Raw genomic sequence first — 23,169 nt, 5'->3', positions numbered from 1 at the left:
AGATGAGACTGGTGTAGTAGCTTCCATCGCTCTGTCTTGTCCTTGAGAGTGAGGATACAATGCTCGGGTGGTACCTTTTTATGTTTATGTATATCATTGATCCAAGTGATGGTTTCTGGCTTGATGTTTACTAGTTGAAGAATATCGTTGAGCTTGGAAATTGCCTTAAGAGAGAGAGAGAGAGACAATCCTCTTGCTATTTTGGTATTGAGTCCAGGAAACAAATTCCCTCTATTCCTGTGGTCTCTTTAAATTCTTGCATCCTGTGGTCTCTTTATTCTTCCCTCTATTCCTGTGGTCTCTTTATTCTTGCCGGATGCAATAGCACGACAGTGTGAAACCAGTTAGTCGCTTAGTGCAAAATAATAGGGTGAAAACATTACTTAGTACTAGCCTTAGTCCAAACAACAGGCTGATTATTGGACACTTTGCCTTGCTATCCGCACGCACGCAAGGGTATTTACAGATCGCCATAGCTGCTGTTTTTTCAGACGCATCTGCGCCGGTGATAAGTACGTTATTCGCCAGACGGAAATTTGTACTCTTAACTTAATTCTGTCTTTCCCTGCGCAGACATGGAATCTCTAATGGGCCTCCTCAAGGGAAAGCCAGACCAAGATTACCTCGTCGACTTTTGGGTCAACCCGGAACGCACAGGCTGGCTCATGAAGCAGGGAGCCTATATCAAGACGTGGCGCCGCCGATGGTTTGTTCTGAAGGCAGGAAAGCTCTTTTGGTTCAAGGACAGCTATGTTTCTCGAGACTCAAAACCCAGAGGGGTCATACCGGTGACCTCTTGCCTCACTGTAAAGGGGGCTGAGGATGTTTTGAACAAGCAGTATGCATTTGAGTTGACTACTAGCCAGGAGACCATGTATTTCATTGCCGATTCAGATAAGGAGAAAGAGGAGTGGATCAATTCTGTTGGGCGATCTATTGTTCAACATTCACGCTCTGTAACCGAGTCTGAAGTAGTGGACTATGATAACAATCTTCCTGGCAGGTAGGATTTCAATTACCTTCTTCTCGTGTTGTACCATGTCATGCATGCTGCAGAAATTGTTTTGTTCGACACAAAAGATAGTCAAGGGATGTCTGCATACGAAGTTTTTTCTGTGTTACAGAGGCTTGTAAATAAATATAGCTTCTGCTAGTGAGCAAGAAGCCCTCGCTACATTGTGATGGCAAAACATGTCTATTCATTTCCTTGGACTGTTAGAGTCAAATTTTCCCAGAAACTCTTTTGTTATGTATTTCTATGGGTTCTTTTATAGAAGGCTAACTCGGAGAAGCGTTATAAATGGTGTATCCGGATGGATTACAGCATGTGATAAATTTGCTTTTACTGAAGTAATTTTCAGTACTGTATCAACTATTGATAAGTTTGATTTCTCTGAAGTATTTTTCGATACTCTTTCACTTAGGTCTTATTTATCTCATCTTGTGCGATCCCTTATAAGCTGACAATGCTGCCAGTAGGATTTTTCTTCGTCTTTATTGATATGGATTGTTGGTACTGTTGCATGTTTTTGCAGCTTCAAATTCTACTATGGATCTAGATTTTCAAACGTTTTAATTGTTTTTTGGAGACAATGTTTTCATTCAGTTCGTTGGTGCGACTCTCCTCAAGCTTCAAAATGTCTCTACAACCTTTATGTGTATCAGAGGTGTGCATGCATTTCACATGCAAACACCCTCGTTTTTTGTATGGTTGTAAGTTCTCTACCATAGTTGGTTTGAAGACTTTTTTTTTCCCGGTATTTGTATTGTGAACTTGCATTGTGTCGCCCTTTGGTTTCTGTTCAAATAACGGGTTTGTTGAAGTGTGGCATTTTAACTGAGTTTTTTAGTTTGATAAATATATGAGCCATACACAAGCTTCCAATGCAAGTCGGTTGGCTACGAGCCTAAGGCGGAATGTTTGAACATACCTTGTGTTTGCTCGTCGGTGATTAAGACAGTGGACTGTACGAAGGATGACTATGGACTAAAATTTTACTTGCATCTAGTCATCGATGATTGTTTACCTTATTTGGATCATGCTCGGTGAGCAATTGCCGCTTCTTCATAAGACCCACTTACACTTTAATTGTACCGATCAAGGCGATGGCCGTGTAAACATTCTATACACATGTAAGTCAGCGCTGCTCAAGTGTGAGCAAAGAGTTCACTTTCTGAGCCTTGCTCAGTGCTGAATCCTGCATTTGATGTTTCTTAAGAACATGTGATAGAAAAAAACGGCAAAAAACGCTTGCGTATGTAGGCCAGGGGTGTGGGGGGAGGCTTTTAAGGAATTTCTTTCGGTTCTAGCCTTTTGGGGTAGAGCCTTGAGGAGAATTCTTGGAGGAGGCACTTCACAGAGAGAATCAGAGGGGCACAGTTTGGAAGCTAGAGCACTTGGACTCGGATCAACATATTTTAAATAAATACCAAACCGGTAGCGCTGATAGTAATAGTTAGGATCGTTGTGTTAGAGTTTTGGCATCTCAAGTGAATTGCCCAATGTGAGCCCATTATTTATCTTGGCTTTTGGGCATATTTTACTTATTTGCCTGGGTAGGGCAATTTACTGAGGTTGCTATATAAACAACCCCTTGCCTCCATTGTATACACATTCAGTTATTCATTGCCAAGGTTGGTTCAAGAGTCTCTCTCTCTCTCTCTCTCTCTCTCTCTCTCTCTCTCTCTCTCTCTCTCTCTCTCTCTCTCTCGTGCTCACTCTCCTTGGTCTCTACGCTTCCGCATCGTCAACTTTGACATGGTATCAGAGCCGTGTCGTCAAAGGACCTTGGTGGGGGCCGAGTTGCATCTTGAGAGGAGAGCACCCGTGAAGCTTGAGAAGAACTCCTTTGTCACCGGCGCCTAACCTCCAAACCTCTACTGATAGCATTTTAAAACACTAAGCCTTTACTCTCTCCCGACGCCGCTTGGCTCCCCCTCCCTCTACTGTTTCCGCCGTCCTTGCTACCCCTTGCCGCTAGCGTTCTAAAAGGCTAGTCGGCAACCTTGAATTGAGACGACAACCTCGCCTGTGTCTTGAGACGGCCACTCTGCAACGTCTAGCGGCTCCGTTGCTTTTTCCTACGATTGCGTCTTGAAACGTCGGTGCCGGTGCCCCTCTATCTCTAGCGCATTGAAACACTGCCCGATAGTAGTTCCCTCCTTGGGCATTTGTGTAGCGCTCATTGGCAATGGCGCCACTTGTACTCGGTGGCCAACTTTGGTGACGATAGTGGTTGTGCCCATTCTCCCCTTGTTTGAGCCAGCGTTTTAAAATACTGTGGGCACGCGTGGGCAGCAAGGTGGGATTTGTTGGTATTGTTGTAGATTGTCTTGGAGCGGATTCTTGCGAAGGGCATTCTAATTTCTATTTCGAGAGTGGCTTCGTGTCAACCCTCCGGCCATTATTAAAGAGCTTTGACGTGCAGCTTGGGAGACGAAGAGGTGGAGGTTGGAGCGCAACAGGGGGGTAGCAGAGTTTGCGGAGCTCACTTTGTGTGGAGCTCTCCGTGCTGAGGAGTGGATCGGCTTGGGAATTGGTATGGCTTGGAGATTTTGCGGCTTGGTTCGTGCGGACACCCTTGGAGTGCGAGAAGGCCTCCCAGATTACCAGACCTTGCAACTTCAACATGGCCTGTCACAAACTGTTGACGTGTCAAGTCACTAAAGAGCAGAGCCAACCTTCAGATCACGGCCGAGGGGCCTAAACCCTAAGAAGAACAAGCAATAGCAGAAGAAGAAGTCCTACCAACTTATGGGACCCTGCCCGATGAGGCCCGTGACAAAAAGGAATTAAAATAAAGCTGGACCCTCACACACACACACACGCACAAAAGACAACGTAGAAACTGAGGATGTGGCAACATGTTAGCTGTACAGACAACCCAAAAAATTGCGCTGACATGTTGACGTGGCAGCTTGCACGTATTTCCGCGATTTACGTTGCTGATGTGGTAGTTGTACGGATTTTCGTAAATCACGTTGGCAGCTTTTGGGCATTGCTTTTAGACCAGATGCTTTTGAGTTTGAAGGCTTTTGATGTAAACTGCTTTTGGGCCTGGGACCTTTAAATATGAGGCCATGGGCTCATTCTCTGGCATGCTTCCTGGAGAAGGTGTAGAGCGTGGAGTATCGGCTTGTATTGTGTTGATGCAATACAAAGAAATACCAAAAGGGGCGCCAAGGTTTGGGGCCAATACTCTCTGGGGTGGAATTCTGCCACTCCGTGCTCATGTCGTCTCTCGCTTTCAGTTCACTTGTTATTGAAGTGCTAAAATTCGTTCAGTCTGTTCTTTTCTATTGGCACGTGGTGCCCGTCTTGTGACAGTGGTATCAAAGCATCAGGCGTGTGCTTTTCTGAAAGCATACCGGTCCTACAAAAGAGCAGACAGAGCAAACGAGAGGCTATTGGAATTTTATTTGAGTTTTATTTGAAGTATCTTCGGGTTTCGACCCCGGACTCATTAGCCACTCCCACCCTTACTTCATCGTGCATCGCCGTCTTCACCACTCATGTCTTACAGGGCATAAGCCAAAAAGATCACTTGCAAGAGAAGGATCCAAGATTTGTTTCAAGTCATTGTTTTTCTCAAAAGCAGTGCCATGCAGATGTTGATTTTCTATAGCTACCAAGCCGCACACTCCAAGGACTTGGCAAGCTTTCAAGAATTTTTTTGCCCGAAGTTATATGGTTTCTGACATCTTCCTTCGGAGTGCAACTTCGGGCAGAGTGGGGTATCTTGAAATGCTTGCCATGGAAACCCTAGCAGATTATAACTTAAAATTTCTTGACATCTCTCAATAGGTGTCTCTTTTCAAGCTAAAAACCTTGGAGGTCCAGCGTGATTGCCAGGTCTTGGGACTACCATCATTGCCACGCTTGTGGAGGCTTGTTTCGACTATTCAAGAGTTTGTGGATCATGCTGCGGTCGGCTACGACCTTATGGAAGGAACCTAACCATAATTTTTGGTGCAGGTTTGAGGATGGAACAGTCAGTTGACTTTTCGAGCTCGGTTGAGGTCGAGATTGATTTCTAAGTTTGAATTTTGTTTCAGAATCTGTTTGAGAACTTGTTTGGTGATCTTTTTTGGAATTTGTTTGAAATGGATGGTAATGTGTTGAATCTGTCTTGGTACTGATTTGAATTGTTTGACTCTGCTTTTAATACTGGTTTCATTGTTTGGTGATTTTACTCCCGGGTGGAGAAGTGAGAAATACTATTTTGTATTGTTTGAACCTCGGAACGACGCAACCTTCGTCAAGAATCTCCGAGTAGGAAAATTCTTGAAACAATTTTCGACACAAAATCATAATCATACCCATTCCATGTAGAGTAACTGGAAAAATACTATTCTTCCTAAATGACTGTGCATACAATGCAGAAGAACAAGTGACGGAGTGCCAAACCGTTCACCAAACACATGCAAAAAGTAGGATCGAAACTTGACTTTTTGACCTAAACCTATCAACTGTGGAAAATCACAACGGAAATGCCGATGCTTGATGGACAATCTTGCTCGTGCTCTTTCTGAGATTGTGTCATGACAAGGAAGAAACATGTAAAAGCGATCTTTCTTTTCAAGAGTGAGTCGTTACATTAGGGCATGCCTGTGAAAAGGGAACACATAAAGACGGTGACAAAAATACAAGAAACCGTCACGAATGAGAAACTCGAACAATGCGTGCTGATCAATCATGCGAACCCACAATACTTTCTGAATGGGTTCCTTGGACCTCGGCTCGAGAGCCAAGATCGGTCCTGCGTGCCTGATCGAAGCTGCAATGAGGTTAGTTGCACTAGAAAAATCATCATTCAAACCATCATCCTTTCGAACAATCACATCTTTATCATGCAAGAAATGCGCGTCGTGCTTCAGAGAAGAAAGGACTGAGAGAGTCTCCTTCTCATGTTTCTTTTCAAGCTTCGCGTGCACATGAGAAATGAGAGGTAAAGAATGAAGATCCTCCTCACCACGAATGATTATGGGAGAGTTACTTTTGGCATTTAGAGTGAGCGTATTGTCTCTCCAATCAATGAGAAGGTTATGTTCACGAAACCATCGAATGCCTAAAATCATATCACATCCTGAGAAAGGAGACACGACAAATTTTCTACGGAAGGAAGCTTGCTGAACAGTGAATAACACGGGAGCGAAGCCTGACACCTCAAGAGTTGTCGTCTGGCTAACCTCCAAGCGGGCTCTTCCTATAAGAGGCACCAATCACATCATGTTGCCTGCCTGAATCAAACAAGATCACCATGTGTTGACCATTCACATGACCATAACACTTCATGAGAGACTCATCAGCTAGATGATCATTAGAAACTTGGGACACACTAGTGTTCTCATTTATGGCATTAACGGAGGATGTGGGTTCTCTGGGTTCTTGAGGTTCGTTGGATGCGTTCTTAGGACATGTCTTCTTTATATGACCCTTGACATGACATTGATAACATCGATCTTCCTTAGCATAAATGACCTGTTCTTTTGGCATTTTGTATCCTCCTATTATTCCTTGTGCAACTTTTTCATGTGGGGTTGGCTTAGGTTTAGCATGTGTTTTAGCTTTACCTGTAGATTCATTTTGAATCTACAACGAGGTTAGCTTCGCTAGAAAAAGCATCAACTAACACATCATCCTTGTGAACAATCACATCTTCTTCATGCAACTCATCATGCTTGTGAGAAATCACATCTTATCATGCAAATCATCATGCTTGTCATTGTCATCCAAATCATCATGCAAATCATTATCCTTCAAATCATCATGCTTCCCATAATCATGCAAATCCTGTGTGTCATGCTGTGGAGAAAAAGAGATTGAGAGAATCTCCTTATTCCGAATCCTTTCAACCTTGTCCTGCATATTAGCAATGAGAGATGGAGAAGGAGCAATGTCCACTCCATGAAAGACAATAGGAGAATCACTTTTGGCATTGAGAGTTAAAGCGTTAGCCTCAAAATCAATGAGAGCGTTAGTCTCACGAAACCATCGAATGCCCAAAATCATATCACATCCTGAGAGAGAAGAAACAACAAATCTTCTAGTGAAGGCAGTCTGTTGAATTGCAAACAACACATCAAGGCACTACTCTGCGATGAGAGCGTTCATACCAGGACGAAAGCCAGAGACCTCGATAGGAGATCTCGGACTAACTTCGAGGCGGGCTCTCTCAACAAGAGAGGAACTGATGACATCATGCATACTACCTGGGTCAAACAATATGACAACGGTGCTCCGACGTACGACCATAACATTTAATGAGAGAATCATCAATGGGAGGGTCCCGAGAAACTTTGGGCACAATCGTGTTATCATTCATTGCATTGACAGAGGAAGTGGGTGCTATGGGTTCTTTAGATTCATTCGACTCAAGCTCAGGGCATGTTCGTTTTATGTGACCCTTAATGTGACAATGAAAACAACGACCTTCCTTAGAATAAGTGCTTTGTTCTTCCGACGTGATGTATCCTCCTACAATTCCTTGTGCTACCTTTTCATATGGAGTAAGCTTAGGTTTAGCAGCTGTGTTAGCCTTACCCTTAGATTCATTGGAAGAATTCTTTGTGGAGATACTGTTGGAAGATTGGTTAGAAGAGTTATCATTCTTACCATTTTTACCGTTCTGAGGGTTCTGAGAAGTCTGCGAGGTACTTGTGGAAGTCTTGTTCTCCTTAGGCTTTCCCTTGTTGTGCTTCGTCTCCTGTGCGAGAGCAATCGCTACTGCGTTGTTGAGATCGATTGGATCGAATACCTCGACATCGTACTTGATATACTCGTCCAATCCAAAGAGAAAAGCCTCTTTGCGCTCATCATCCGACATGCGTAATTGGGTACCTAGCTGCAAAACACGATTAGAAAAAGACATAACCGGCATACCATTTTGCTTGAGAGCGCGCCAATCGTCCTTCAATCGTGCGAGGTACTGAGGTGGCATAAACCGTGCCTTGAGCTTGTCTTGGAAATCAGCCCAACTAAAAGAGAGGGACGTGAAATCGTCGGCTGACTCTAGGTGCGCGGCTAGCTGTGCCTCTTGCCATGCGTGGTACCAATTAATGACATCACCGGCAAGGTACATAGCTGCCGTCAAAACTTTGCTATTTCCTGTTTTCTTGGTTGTCGCAAAATAAGCATTAAATTGATGCAACCAAGAATGAATAACTATAGCATCCATCTTGTCGTCATACTTACTGAAAGTCAACTTTTCTGTGACTGGATGGTTGGAATCCGCGTCGTGGCTTGCGTCACTTGACGAACTCCCACGATCTTTGGGTGGTTCGGTCTTCGAAGCTAGGATGTGAAAAATAAATTCTTGATGACGAATCTCCCTTTGAGATTCTCGCTCGGCGTCCCTTTCTGCTTTGCGTTCATTTCGTTCATCGTGCTCGTGTTCGAGAGCAAGTCGATTTTCTTTTTGTTTTGCGGTAAGTTTTGCGTTTCTTTCATCGCGCTCACGTTCCTGAGCAAGGCGCTTTGCTTCTTGTCTATCCATCATGGCCATCATCTGCTTGACCATTTCCTCCATAGGGTTTGGTGCACTTGGTGGCGTAGATGGCGAAGGGGGAGGGTTGAAGAAATCATCTCCGGGTGGGGATGAGTCTTCGTCGCCTCTCTCATGCTCATCACCTGTATGCGAAGTATCCATTCCGCTTCGGGTGACGACCATGCACTATAATCTTGGGTTCTTAAGCTCGCGAGGAACTTGGGTTCTTGAGGGTCTTGAGGTTCTTGAGGTTCTTGAGGTCCTTGATTCGTGAGAATCTTGGGTTCTTGAGGTCCTTGAGGTTCTTGAGTCTTGAGAGTCTTGGGTTCTTGGGGTTCTTGAAGTTTTCTTTCGCTTGCAAATCGCGTTGGAGAAGGATCTTCTCTTTACCCGAGTTCTACCCTTTTCTGCAGGCGCACCCCTTGGCGGCCTTGCGCTCATACCAAGGTTGCTTTTTCCCACCTCACGTCGATTGGCCGGCCGCTAAGTGCACGGTCCGCTCTCAATGAGTGAAAAGAGACATAAGGGGAGGTTGGACAAGCCCTTCTTTCTTGGGATTCCTGTCACTCTTCAACAAAACACGATTAGGAATCGCCACGCCCAAGTAAACTTGGGTTTGCAACAAGCAAAAAAATTCTTGTGGTTCTTTCCTTGAGTAATGCAGAACACTTTCAAAGCTCTGATACCAATGTAAGGTGCAATGGAATGAATGCTGTATTTTCTCAAGATTAGTGATCTTTATTGCTCAAGGTTCCTTTTAGTTCTTAGGGCAGGAGAGAGCCTTCCGTCTTATGGAGAGTGCTATGATCACGAACAAAGTGAGTGGATATTGTGCGTGCAAGTGAATGAGACTGAGAGAAGGAGAGAGAAGAGATACGACACCCGAGAGGTTGTAAAACCCTCCTCCGAAGGCCCCACTCTCGCCGACGAGAGTGGTCTACTTTGATTGCACAAAGGTGTACAATGCGAATGCAATGGACTGATGCAATGGGACTATGCCGATGACGACGACGGTGGTGACGACGACGACTTGATGGCTGAAATCTCAGATCTTCTAATCGCTGAATTTCGGGAATGTTTCAGTGGCTGAAAATGACTGTTTTGGCTGCGTTTTTATGGCTGAAAATGGGGGAACATCTGCAACCATCTTGGGGCTGATCTGCTACTGTCCATAGGGCGGAAATCGCTATGTATCTGCTGCTGGTTTGGGCTGAGAATCAAAAATGCTGGCTGGATCTGTCTCTTGCCAAAAACGCTAATGGGCTGATGTCACAAAGTGATGACGTGGCGGACAGCAGAAACCCTAAATTCTGCCAAAAACCCTAAAATTCCTGCAAACCCTAATTTTTGCCAAAAACCCTAAATTCCGGAAATCACGGAGGCGGATTATTAAATTTTTTTTTTTTTTTTTTTTTTGGAAAATGATGAGCGACGCGAATTTTGCTTTTGCTTTTTTTTATAAAAAAAAAAAGAGAAAAGACTCTCTAAGAGAGAGAGAGAACTGATGCTTTTGATTTTAAAAGCTTTTGGGGCTCTGCTTTTGGGCATCCCTTGTAACCTTTAAATTAGTGGTGAGGGCCTCACTTCTCAGAGCATCTGGACGCAGAGTCTGAGAGTGAAACCCTAACCGCTCTCTTGTACTTTGATGATTGATTAATACAAAAAGAAATACCGAAAGGGGCGCCAGTCTTTGGGGCCAATATCTCTAGGCACGGAACTCCGCCGGGCCAGTGCAAATCTATTGTGATCTGTGAATTGTTTTGAAGTGGTTATTTGGTGCTGTCGCGGTTGATTCTTGACTTGGAGTGTCCAAGTTTGTTACAGTGGTATTAGAGCACGGCCGATTTCTCTTCTACGGGAAATCCGATCCCCGAATTTTTTTTCCGCGGCACCTATGGCTTCAGGCAATGATCAGTCGACTCCCTTTGCATCTGGAGATGCGGGCTGGGATCACAACGAAGATTCAGACAGAGAGTATGGCCCGCCTCGGCCTACTCAGGCGGAGCAAACAGAGATGGAGCGTCGTCAATTGATTGGCGATGCAACAAAGATGATGCTCAATTTTGCCAAGGACCCGAAGATGGTAAAATATATGAACCAGACCTCTTTGAAAGAGGTACAGATGGAGTGGCAGAGAACCACAACACCACTCCCGAAACCCGCTCTCAAGAAACCTTCTACCTCCAAGAAATATACGGAGAAGGAACTGGAGAACGTGGTTGATGCACGGATTGCTCAGCTTTTCGACGTGCAAAAGAAAGGCAAAAAGCACGGCAAAAAGCAGAACAAAGGTACTGACTTCCCGGGATATTTGGGTCGTCAGTCGACATTCGACAAAGCAAAGAAACGGAAGAAGCGTGTTCGATTTGAAGGAGTACCCAGTTCTTCTTCTTCTTCTTCTGACAGTTCTTCTAGCTCCTCGGATTAGAGCGAAGAAGACAGAAAAAAAAGCAAAAAGCGAAGCAAGACACAAAGCTTCGGAACGGGCAAGAAAAAGGCAAAGAAGGCTACATCTCGCCCAGAGACTGACAGTTCTACTGAGGACTCGTCTACAGACAGCTCAGATTCCGATGACGGAAAGTTTTATGCGAACAAGAAGAATTTTTACAAAGCCAACCAGTATGACTTTCTCGAAGATAACAGCAAGAAAGTCCGAGAGTTTAAGGAAGGTGGCCACTCGATCAAGTTTGATACTTTTCAGGATACTCAGATGCTTCGAAGGCTTTGTCTCTTATACAGCAGTTTGACATCGCTTTCGCGGGAGGACGCTATTCAGAGCACTCCAAGATTCGGAGAGCTGCCTCTTACTCTGAGGGGAATGCTCGTACTTGGTGGTCCACGCTTCTATTAAGCAAGACTGTGCCAGTTACATGGCTGAAATTCAAGAGGCTTTTTATTTCTTCTTGGTTGACTCAAGAGTTTGAGCGAGATATACGAGCTGCTTGGAACCATCTCCGGATGACCAAGAGCGATACAGTGAATTCTTATTGTGAAAGATTCTGGAGCTCTTTTCTACCCGCCTCTTCATTCAAGAAGATCTCGTTCAGAGAACAAATTGAGCGGTTTACCTTGGGTCTACCTACAGAGATCCGAGATCACTGCTTGGAACAGAAGTCAGCTTCTATTCAGGAGTTGATGAGTCATGTGAAGCGGGGCTTTGCCATTCACTCTGGCAGTGTGACCTACCCCACAGATGAGGCCATGACACAACGAGCCAAACAGACTTCTGGGAATGAAAGTAGAATGAAAAAGAGCAACCCAGAGAAAAAAAAAGGATGCACGACCCAAGCTTACTCCTGAGGAGAGAGCTCGCTTCATCAGAGAGGGGAAGTGCTTTGGATGCGGGGAACATGGACATATTTCCGCGAAGTGCCCTGATAAGGCACAGAAAGAACAGAATGATAAAGACGACGACAGGTCTGAGAGTTCGAGAGCAGCTGAGGAATGTGGCAGAAAAGGCAGATAGAAAAGTAGAACTGGTACCACATGGCGTGGGACCTGCACCGAATCTAATGAATGAAAGTACAAACTTTGCCGCTTTCGGGGCAAAGTGAAGGATCAGGAAGCTCTTTTGAAGGAGCCAAGGCCAAGTTCTTTTCACTTGGAATTGGCGGCTCGATTTGGAACTACGCCCGACAGACTGACGCCACAGGCGGAGGTAGTTCGACTGGCACCCGGATGGGATGTTGCCATTACACCGAGCATTGGCAAACTTCGTTTGCAATGACAGGGGTGTTCAGGGCACGTGAGTGACGTTCTACTCGGGATCCCTTGGTACCACAAGAACTACGCCGTGGTTGACTACCGGGCCGAGAAAGCGACTTTGATAAATGAAGGGCTTAGAGATTGTACTTGATGAACTTCAGTTTTCTTACTCATTCTTTTGGGAGAACTGAACGATGGATAAAGGTTGAATATGTTTTGACCTGAAGAAAAGAACGCCAAGATTTTTTTTTCTCCACGCTCATGCCGATTGCTTTTGAGAGGGCCTGAAGATCATACCTTTGATCTGATATCTGGAAGCACACCACCGAATCGGCCACCTTATTGTGTGAGCCGAGTACAGAATGAAAAGATTATGAACTCAGTGAAAGACCTCTTGGAAAAGGGTCTTGTCCAGCTTAGTACTTCACCGTATTGCTCTCCAGTGTTGTTGATTTTGAAGAAAGACAGATCTTGGAGAATGTGCATCGATTATAGCACTCTCAACGAAATCACCATCAAGAACAGATTTCCGATTCCTAGGATCGATGATATACTCGACAGGCTACAGGGATCCTCGTGCTTTAGCAGGATTGACTTGAAGAGTGGATATCATTAGATCAGGATAGCGCCAGGAGATGTCTACAAGACAGCTTTTCGGACGACTTTTGGCTTAACCAATGCTCCTGCGACATTTAACCGGATGATGGACAGGATTTTTCGAGAGTACAGGCTATTTGTTGGCACTTTCTTTGACGACATCATTGTTTTCTCGAAGAATGAGGCAGAACACAGAGATCATCTGCTTCAAGTCTTTTAGGCATTACGAGATCACACGCTAGTGATTAATGCAAAGAAAAGTGAATTTTTTCCTACCATGGATACACTTTTTGGGACACATTGTGTCAGCAACACAACAGGAGTGCAAATGGACCCGGCCAAGATAGAGACTATCCGTGATTGGCCCGATTTGAGGAATGTCCATGAAGTTAGAAGCTTCTTGGGACTATGTTCATACTACAGGCGGTTCATACGAAAGTTTGCAGAGGTTGCTTCCCCTTTGCATATCTTGACACAGAAAGGAGTACCTTTTTCGTGGGGACCCACAGAGGTGACTGCCTTTCAGACATTGAAAGAGAAATTGACTACGGGACCTATTTTGACTTTGCCGGACTTGCAGAAGTCATTCGAAGTATATTGTGATGCTTGTGGTCGTAGTCTGGGTGCGGTCTTGATGCAAGAAGGCCATGTCATAGCTTACGAGAGCCGTTTGTTCTCTAGGCCGGAGATGACAGCACAGATTTATGAGAAAGAGCTTTTGGCGGTTATCCATGCTCTTACTCAGTGGCGGCATTACCTACTCGAAGCGGATTTTATTGTCTTTACAGACCATCAGAGTTTGCGCTACTTCTTGTCACAGAAGCAGCTTTCGGAAAAGCAGATGCGGTGGGCGAACATCTTGTCATAGTTTCACTTCCAGATTGTCCATGTGCAGGGACAGAAGAATGTGGTGGCAGATGCTTTGTCTCGGAAACCGTTGGTTCTGGCTATTTCCGCGATACATCATAGGAGCTTCGAGGATATGGTCGATGAGTGTGCCACAGATACAGGTTTTGCAGATATTTTCACACGGATACGGGATGGGGAGACAGTAGCTGGATACTCCCTTCGGGAAGGCTACTTGATGAAAAAGTCTATGTTGTGCGTTACACAACCGTTGAGGGAAAAGGTTATGACTGATTGCCACTGTCCACCTTTTACGGGTCACCGCAGCATTGCTACCACCATGAAAGGGGTAGAGAGAGATTTCTTTTGGCGGAGACTGAAGAAGGATGTGGAAGAGTTTGTGCGCAGTTGCCTGGTATGCTAGAAGGTCAAGTTTGACAGGCATAAAGCACAGGGATTGTTACAGCCTTTACCCATACCCACCCGCCCCTGGGAAAGTATAGCGATGGATTTCATTTTTGATCTCCTGAGAACACAGAGTGGTCACGATGGTATCTGGACTGTTATTGACAGATTTAGCAAACAGGCTCATTTCATTCCAGTGAAGAAAACAGTCAAGCCGAATCACTTAGCGAGACTGTTTGTGGCCCAGATTTTCAGATTACATGGCACGTCTGAGACGATTGTCTCCGACAGAGACCCCAGATTTATGAGTTTGTTTGGAAGGCAATTTGGGAGAACATTGGGACGCGGTTGCAGTTCTCGTCATCGTTCCACTTGCAGACTGACGGGCAATTTGAGATTGCCAATTCAGTGATTTTAGATTTATTGAAGTCTTGTATCTCGCATCAGAAGACTCAATGGGAAAAGAACTTACCTTTGGTGGAATTTGCCTACAATAACACGATACACTCTTCGACGGGGAAGACGCCATGAGAGATTGTTGAAACTGCTGCGAAGGTTCCATCCTTCCTGAGCACGAAAGATTAGAAATTTGAAGCGGATGAATATTCGCGAGATTTGGATATGGCTTTTGCCAAGGTTCGTGAGACTTTACAGAAGTCTCAAGAACGACAGAAAAAGGCAGCGGATCGCCATCGTCGCGACTGGAAACTGAAGGAGGATGATTGGTTGCTCTTACTTTTGAGAAGGCACGCCTAAGAAAAAAAAAAGGGAAAGGAGAGGCTTTTTCCAAAGCTTAGTATGTGATACTACGGACCTTTCCAGATTACTGACAAGATAAATGATGTCTCCTTCCGATTGGACCTGCCAGATACTTGGAGGATTCACAATGCATTTCATGTGAATCTCTTGAAACCTTTTAAAGGTGATGTGCCTGATGATGGGGAGCCTGATGAGCAACCCTAAGTGGAAGAAAACGAGGAGATCCTTGTTCCTGAACAGATTTTGGCACATAAGGATACGAAGAATAAGGGTAAAGTTCGAAGGCGGTTCTTGGTTAAGTTCAAGAATTATCCTGCACTTGATGCGAAGTGGATGGAGGAGGAGGACCTAGCAGATACTCCTCAGATTGTGAAACTTTACCTCGATGCTTTTGGTTTAGCATAGTCTACTCCAAATGGAACCCAGAATTCAGCTTGGCCGAAGATCTGGTGCAGTGGGATGCACAAGAGGGGAGTTACTCCACTCCTTTGTCAACAGATGCCTCGATTTTGATACTAAAGTCACTGATGTCTCTTTGAGCTTCAGGGATACTGAGAGCTGACAGTATTCTGCTGGATGACTTTATGAAATGGAATTCCTGATTATGATACTGATTTGTTCTTGACTTCTTGTGAGTACAGGAACTGATAGACGAAATGACTGCAGCATTTTGGTCTGATTGATCTCGAATAGACATGGTTGCAATAGGGGTTAGTCAATCGGACATCGATGAGGTCCTGATTGGACCTAGATGTGATTGCTAGCTACATTGCCGATAAATTATGGTCTAAGATCCGAATGAATGTTGAATGTCATGTGATGTCCTGTGATGTCTGGTGATGTCCTGTGATGTCGTGTGATGTGACTGTCGATTTTGTACATGTGCTAGATGTGTGTTCCTAGTACGTAGGTACTAACAGTCAGTGTCTGCTAAGACGGTTTATGGCTTTTGTCGGTTTTGCAGGCGTAATCGCGGTCGATTACAATGCTTTCAAGAGGGGGGTATGTCACAAAGTGATGACGTGGCGGACAGCAAAAACCCTAATTTCTGCCAAAAACCCTAAAATTCCTGCAAACCCTAATTTTTGCCAAAAACCCTAAATTCCGGAAATCGCGGAGGCGGATTATTAAAAAAAAAAAATTTTTTTTTTTTTTGGAAAATGATGAGCGACGCGAATTTTACTTTTGCTTTTTTTTATAAAAAAAAAAAGAGAAAAGACTCTCTAAGAGAGAGAGAGAACTGATGCTTTTGATTTTAAAAGCTTTTGGGGCTCTGCTTTTGGGCATCCCTTGTAACCTTTAAATTAGTGGTGAGGGCCTCACTTCTCAGAGCATCTGGACGTAGAGTCTGAGAGTGAAACCCTAACCGCTCTCTTGTACTTTGATGATTGATTAATACAAAAAGAAATACCGAAAGGGGCGCCAGTCTTTGGGGCCAATATCTCTAGGCACGGAACTCCGCCGGGCCAGTGCAAATCTATTGTGATCTGTGAATTGTTTTGAAGTGGTTATTTGGTGCTGTCGCGGTTGATTCTTGACTTGGAGTGTCCAAGTTTGTTACAGCTGAAATAGCAAAACGCTAATGCCGATGAATCTCTGGCGATGGCAACAATCTGCTAACGCTATGGTCCTGAGGGTGATGGCGATGACTGCCAATGAGGAAAAACGCCAAGAAAAGGTGCTTGATGGCGAGGGACTGCTGTGGAAGGAAAACGCCAAGGAGTGGGGTGATGATGGCGAGGCTAAATGCTGAGGATGGGAACTTGCCCGGCGAGGATGGGATCCAAAAACTCTGGGGGTGCTTGGGGGTACTGCTGAGAAGTTGCTTGTTGAGCGGGAAGCTCCTGCTGCCTCTTCTGCCAGAAAGTTCTAACTTGGGTTTGCTTATATATTAACTTACCCAATTTGCCCTACTGACTACCCAACAAAAGTCACTTAATAAATAAGTGAAAAATGTCAAAAATAGGGAAAATGGGATAAAGTCACTTGAAAAATCCCCAAACTGACTCTGATGGAATCTGATGGAAATGCTTATGCTTATGTGGTGTGCAACTGGAGGATATGCATCTACACTCAGTGACTGGGCATGCAGGGTCTATGAATAGACTCACAAAAGTCCCATATCACTTCTAATCTAGACTGACTGGACTGACTGAACCCTGTTGTGGTGTAGCTTGTTCACGGACACATAGGGTTGGGATGTGTCACGTGACAAGAAAAGTGAAAGGTAAAGTGAATCGGCGGTTCTTAGGAAGAACTATCCGGCATTGGATGCGAAGTGGATGGAGGAGGAGGACCTAGCAGGTACTCCTCAGATTTTGGAACTTTACCTTGAGGCATTTGGTTTAGCTGCGTCTACTTCGAGAGATTCTGCAGATGAGCAGGGTTGAATCTGGTGCAGAGGGATTGCACAAGAGGGGAGTCACTCCGCTCCTTTGTCACAGATTACCTACTTGGATTGAATAGAATCACTGATATCCCTTTGGGTTTTATGGATACTGTTGTGTTGACAGTATTCTGCTGTATGACTTGATGAAATGGAATTCCCAAAATTGAACATCAATGATTTGTACTCTGTCATGTGACTTGTTTGAGTGCAGGAACTGAAGATGAAATGACTGTAGCATTTCTGTCTTGACAATGATTACAATAAGGATTAGTTAAAGTTGACATCAGTGAGGTTCAGGATGGATCTAGATGTGATTACTAAATATTGCTGGCAGTCATGGTCTGAGATTGAGAATGAACTTTTTTGTGATTGATTTGAGTTCATGTGACGTGACTGTTGTCTATGTGCAACCACTAGATTTGTGTGGGTCTAGTGCGTCGGTACGTAGGGTCAGTGTCTACTGAATTGGTTAATGGCCTCTGGTTGTTTTGCTGGCGTAATCGAGGGCGATTACCATTCTTTCAAGAGGGGGTATGTCACAAACTGATGATGTGTCTAAATAAGTTGTTTCAACTTATGGACCACTACCGACGGGCCTAAGTGATGGCGATTACCATTCTTTCAAGAGGGGGTATGTCACAAACTGATGATGTGGCATGCCATAATGTGAACATGGTCTAAATAAGTTATGGACCAGTGCCAATGGGGCCTAAGTGACACTAGGCCATTAAAAATTGCGTAAGGAGGTGTTGACATGGCTACTATACGGACGCCCGCGATTCACACTGCTGACGTTGTAGGTTGTACGGAATTCCATGAATTGCGTTGACTGCTGTGGACAGCAGCTTTTGGCACCGAATGCTTTTGAAACTGAAGCTTTCATGTAAACTGCTTTTCCAAGGCCAAGGGCCTTTAAATAAGTCCCTAGGGCCTCACTCTGGCTCATTCAAAGCTGACGAGCCGGTGAGCAGAGGAGAGCCCAGGGCACATGTACTTGCTCAATTATTTTAATACAAAAAAAATACCGAAAGGGGCGCCAGTCTTTGGGGCCAATCTCTCTTGGCACGGAACTATGCCGGGCCGTGTCGTTTCGAATTGAACAATAACTTTAAGGTCTTGAAGTGTTTAAAGTTTATCTATCTCTTGTGTCGCGACAGATTCTAGACTTGGGGTGTCCAAGTTTGTTACAGATGCATGACACGAGACGAGTGGCAGAATTCCACCCCAAGAGAGCATTGGCTTTAAACCTTGGCGCCCCTTTCGGTATTTCTTTATATTGCTTGAACTCAATACAATGTGGGTACTCCACCCTCTGCATCATCTTGCTGAAGCGTGCCAGAGACTGAGCCCTTTGCACATAATTAAAGGCCCTTGGCCTATGAAAAGCAGTTACATGAAAAGCATCAAACTCAAAAACATCTGGTCTTCAAAAACTGGCGTAAAAAGCTGCCAGCGCAAATTGCGGGAATCTGTACAGGTGCCACGTCAGCATAGTCAGCACAAATTACGTAATTCCATACTGTCTGCCATGTCGGGAGTCCAACGCAAATTTCGGCATGTTCGTACAGCTGCCACATCATCAACTTTTACGATATCGGTGTGTGTATGTACTTTATTTATTCTTTGTTTCTGTCGTACCTTCGAGGTTATCAGCTCGAGAAGAGACACCTATTCAGAAATGTCAAGAAATTTCAAGTTTTAATCTGCTAGGGTTTCTGTGGCAAGCCTTTTAGGATACCCCACTTTGCCAAAAGTTGCAATCCGAAGGAAGATCACTGCCTCTGAGAAAAACAACGGCTTGAAAAAAAATCCTCGATCCTTCTTTGCAAGCAATCTTTATGGCTTATGCCCTGTAATACAGAGCGATGAAGGCGGGAGCGCGCCCGATGCGCGATGAAGCAAGTGTGGGAGTGGCTAACAAGTCCAAGATCGGGACACGAAGATACTTCAAATAACATTCCAGTAGACTTTACATAACATTCCAATAGACTTTGGAAACGTCTGTCTGCTCTTTGGTGGGATTGGTATGCTTTCAGAAAAGCACACGCTTGAAGCTCTGATACCACTGTCACGGGACGAGCTCCACGTGCCAACGGAAAAGAACAGACTGAACAGACTTTAATCACTTCAATAACAACTTAACTGAAAGAGAGAGAGCACACGCGAGACGGAGTGGCGGAAATCCACCCTAGAGAGTACTGGCCCCAAACTTGGCGCCCCTTTTGGTATTTCTCTATATTACTTGAACTCGGTACAATGCCGGTACTCACACTTTGCACCTTCACCTAGAAGAGTGCTAGAGAATGAGTCCATGGCGCAAATTTAAAGGCCCTTGGCCTATGAAAAACAGTTACATGAAAAGCTCCGAACTCAAAAGCATCTGGCCCAAAAAGCTGGCATAAAAAGCTGCCAGCGCAAATCGTGGAAATCCGTACAGGTGCCACGTCAGCACAGTCAGCGCAAATTGTGGAATTCCGTACTGTCTGCCACGTCAACAGCAGCATTTCGGCCTGTCCATACAGTTTCCACATCATCAGCTTTTACGCTATCTTTGTGTGTGTGTGGGTCCAACTTTATTTATTCTTTTGTGTCACTTGGGCCCCATTGGATGGGGTCCCATAAGTTGGCGGGTTTAAAAATAGGCCAAGTTGGTAAAACTTTTTCTGCTGCTTTTGCTTCTTCACTTAGGGTTTAGCCCCCTCAGCCGGGATCCGAAGGTTGGCTCCGTTCTTTAGTGACTTGACACGTCAGTAGTTTGTGACAATCATGCTCTTTGTGAGTCCTTTGATCACCTTCCCTGTGGCTATGTCCATCCTCTCTATCATAGTCTCTTGCGTCACATGTGCAATCCCTTCCATTCGATCACGAAAGCTCGCAAGCTGCACAAAGCAGCCATGAACCATGTCACATGAAACGCTACCTCTGTAAACATTGAACAACTCAAGTTCCTGCGGTTGATGGTCCCTTTGAAGAGCTAGGGTTTCTATCATCTGGATCCCTCCTGCTTTGGACTCTGCATCCATCATTGCCGTCACTACCAACATATTCATTGTATCTATGCTTGCGATCATACTCTTTACGAGTCCTTGGATCACCGCATCCCTGTGGCTAGTTGCCTTTTATATTCATCCACTGCTTCTACGTTGTTCCTCTTCTTTCAACTCAACCTCATGCTTCAGATCTTTGATTCTCACTGTCATCAAGGACAGAAAACCCAGGCAAGGCTGAATCAATGCTACTTTTGTGTTTCTCCTTGTCTGCAGTCTTGCTTTTAGGGGCATGAATGCTTGTATGCAAACTTTTGACGAAGGACTTGGGAAGTTTAGCGTGCCATCTCTTTGAGGTTTTCCGGCATAGCATGCAATACTGTAACCTATGATACAACCTGCATGCTGCGTTTCTTTTCATAAGTAGTCAAAGATAAACTCTGCTGACACTTTGTCAGAACAGCCAAAGTTGGCTTCAAGCTCTGTGCAGACCTTCGAACCAAGGGACAAGTTGGCTATGTTAGGAGTGGGTGACTCAAGAAGTAACATCAGTCACTGAATGAAGTTTGAAGGCAGTCAATTCCGACTACCATGCCAACAGCTGTCCAGTGTACCAACACGGACTGCCCGTAGACCTGCGGAACGACGCCTGCTCTCAAAAGTGTTTTGAGCGGCAGTGAACAGCGTGCGCAGTACCACAGTCAATGTAGCCGATTGAAAAAGCCGAGTCTGCTGCTCTTGTTACTGCATCGCTCGCGATTCAAAAAGCACGGTGCAGTCTACAATGCTTGTAGGATTAGAACGTGCAGCGTGTGACGCTGATTTTTTATCCACGGCTGCTAAAATGCTACATGGAGCATCCTCTAGCCTCATTTCAGAAAAAAACTACTCAGGCCAACCAAGTAAAATGTTTTCCTTTTTTAATGTAGGAGTGAATTCTTACGATAGTCTTAATTTCTGTCAACAATTCTCATCGCCTTTTCTTGCATTTTGTTAGGATTTACTGAAATTGATGTGCTACATATTCAGAAAGGTTTGGTAAAAGGTTTAATATTATTTTTCTTAATCTGTTGCAACTTCCTTTTTTGATGTCATGATTTAAGAACCACTTTTTCTGTGGCGTCGGGGGATGGCTAAGACTAACAGATACTGTCTTGATATGTAACTGTCGAACGTAGTTACCACACATGTATGATTTCACTCTCTTATGCTGATCGCGCAACAACATACTTGCCGTCGATCTTGTACTAGAAGAGCCTATAACTATTCTGTGTTAAAATTTATGCTTGTGATGTGCATGCTGTCAATGATGCATCACAAGAAACTCATCAAGAAATTTTGTGGTCGATTTCTTACATTTTTAGATTGCAAAGCCTTTGTTTGCTTTGTGCTCCTATGAACAATTCTTCCAATGTATGTTGAAATGTTCCTATGTGACACTTGCAAGAGGGATTTTAGAGATTAATTTTGAAGCAAAATGTGAAGCGTATGAAGGAAAAGGTGATGTACATCGAGCATGTGTAAGACGGAAGGTGTTTCTAAATGCATGTTGTATTGACCCTTGCAATGCAGACTCTAGGATAGAAGCTTCATTTACATATGATGTTGAAAGATGAATCAAAGGCAAGTAGAACATCATGTCTTGTTTTTGGAACCGACACAAAGCTTGAAAACAGTGATGGCCAAGTCTCTCATGTAAAGGCTTTGACAGGTCTAAACCCACTTAGTGGGAATGTCGTGGTATTTAGTAAATACTATGCATGATGGAGCTGATGGTTATATTGTCTTGTGGGTTACTACCATGGGTCTACATATACCTTGGACTTTCTTTAAGGGTGAATCTAGGATTCATCTAGGTACACAAAGCAGATTTGAAGGGAGGCTTCATTTGCTTAACTTAGATTATGTGTAGAAGTATTGCACACATATGTTGGTTTACTGATTGATTTACTGATTGATCGATGTTTTGTCCAATTTATGAAAACAATGAAATTTCCCTTTGCTCTTTTTTGCAGCTCAACTTCTTAGATGATGACCAGCCGACTTTCACCTTATGTTAGCATCATATCTAGTATTACATTCTTGTTGTTAGATTGCCCAACGAAGGCATTGCCAGATACAGATTTGCCCTTTCATTAATGGTCGTCATTAAGCAACAGAGAAATTAAATATTGCAACTTTGGTGGAAATTTCTACCTCTAAGAAGGGATAATATTTGAGACATCTAAAATGTCAAATGCTTGGGAAGATGCAAGTCTCTTTGAACCAAAAATTTCATCAATGTTCAAGGCCTGTCTTCTAAGCATTGTATCTCAGTTCGATCGTCCTCATGTCTTTGAATCTTGTCTAGTTATTTTTTTAGAAATGAGAATTTAGTCTCATTTTCTCTTGCGCAGAAGATACTATTCACAATGTTTTTGCTTGTTCTATGTCTTGATTTAAGGTAAATGTCTCACATGTCAAATGATTCAAATTGATCCCATCATCTCTCCTTGTGTCATTAATAAAGGTTGTGTCCTAGGGGAACTTGCACTAATTGTCATTGTAATTCCAAGGTTTTTATCGTGTTGGAAGGCGAAATCCACCTCTTGAGAGACAAATGGCTAACTAGAACCTGTAGAATTTTCGCTGATAATCAGAGAGATTGTGAAGGATTCTTTTATAATACCATTGAATTTGTGCTATTTCTCTCCTCTTCATTATGCACCAAAATTCTTGGACAGCACATTAGATAGAGGTGTCCTAAAGTTGTGTCAAAGCACCTTTTTGATAGCATCATCGATTCTATCACGTAAAAATGAGCTTTAATTGTTCTTATTAAAATTTCGTTCGATGTCAAAAAGCAACATTGAAGCTAATACAAAGATTTTTGGTCTTGAAAATGCCTCTATTTGAGCTAAAAATAGCAAAATTCCTCTCTCTCTCTCTCTCTCTAGAGGAGTGGTAACCAAGGTAAGCCTCAAGAAGAATGCATGAGAAGTTTTATTTGTTCCAA

At 44.0% G+C, this 23,169-nt stretch overlaps 1 protein-coding gene across 3 annotated transcripts; it reads left to right on the top strand.

Moving 5' to 3' along the window:
* Nucleotides 1-304: 304 nt before the first annotated feature.
* LOC147449528 (pleckstrin homology domain-containing protein 1-like) lies at nt 305-22,572 on the top strand. Of its 3 annotated transcripts, XM_086521964.1 has the most exons (3): nt 305-456; nt 574-1,003; nt 1,536-1,746. In XM_086521964.1, exons 2-3 carry the CDS (start codon nt 576-578, stop codon nt 1,729-1,731), a joined length of 624 nt encoding a protein of 207 aa, XP_086378090.1. In that variant the 5' UTR covers nt 305-456; nt 574-575; the 3' UTR covers nt 1,732-1,746. The 3 variants fall into 3 exon arrangements, with proteins under 3 accessions (XP_086378090.1, XP_086378091.1, XP_086378089.1); XM_086521965.1 differs by lacking the exons at nt 305-456; nt 1,536-1,746 and adding an exon at nt 22,190-22,572 and having other exon boundaries at nt 463-1,003; XM_086521963.1 differs by lacking the exon at nt 305-456 and having other exon boundaries at nt 463-1,003.
* The last annotated feature ends 597 nt before the right edge of the window (nt 22,573-23,169 follow it).

The sequence above is a fragment of the Adiantum capillus-veneris genome, chromosome 10, assembly GCF_014529385.1.
Source record: "Adiantum capillus-veneris isolate H3 chromosome 10, ASM1452938v2, whole genome shotgun sequence".
Taxonomy (NCBI): Eukaryota; Viridiplantae; Streptophyta; class Polypodiopsida; order Polypodiales; family Pteridaceae; genus Adiantum; species Adiantum capillus-veneris.
This window is presented reverse-complemented; position numbering and strand designations above follow the sequence as displayed.

Excerpts from the sequence above, each read along its gene's own strand:
- LOC147449528 (XM_086521964.1), top strand. The coding sequence starts at position 576 with ATGGAATCTCTAATGGGCCTCCTCAAGGGAAAGCCAGACCAAGATTAC. Across the intron at positions 1,004-1,535 it reads GATAACAATCTTCCTGGCAG|CTTCAAATTCTACTATGGAT; the intron begins GTAGGATTTCAA and ends ATGTTTTTGCAG.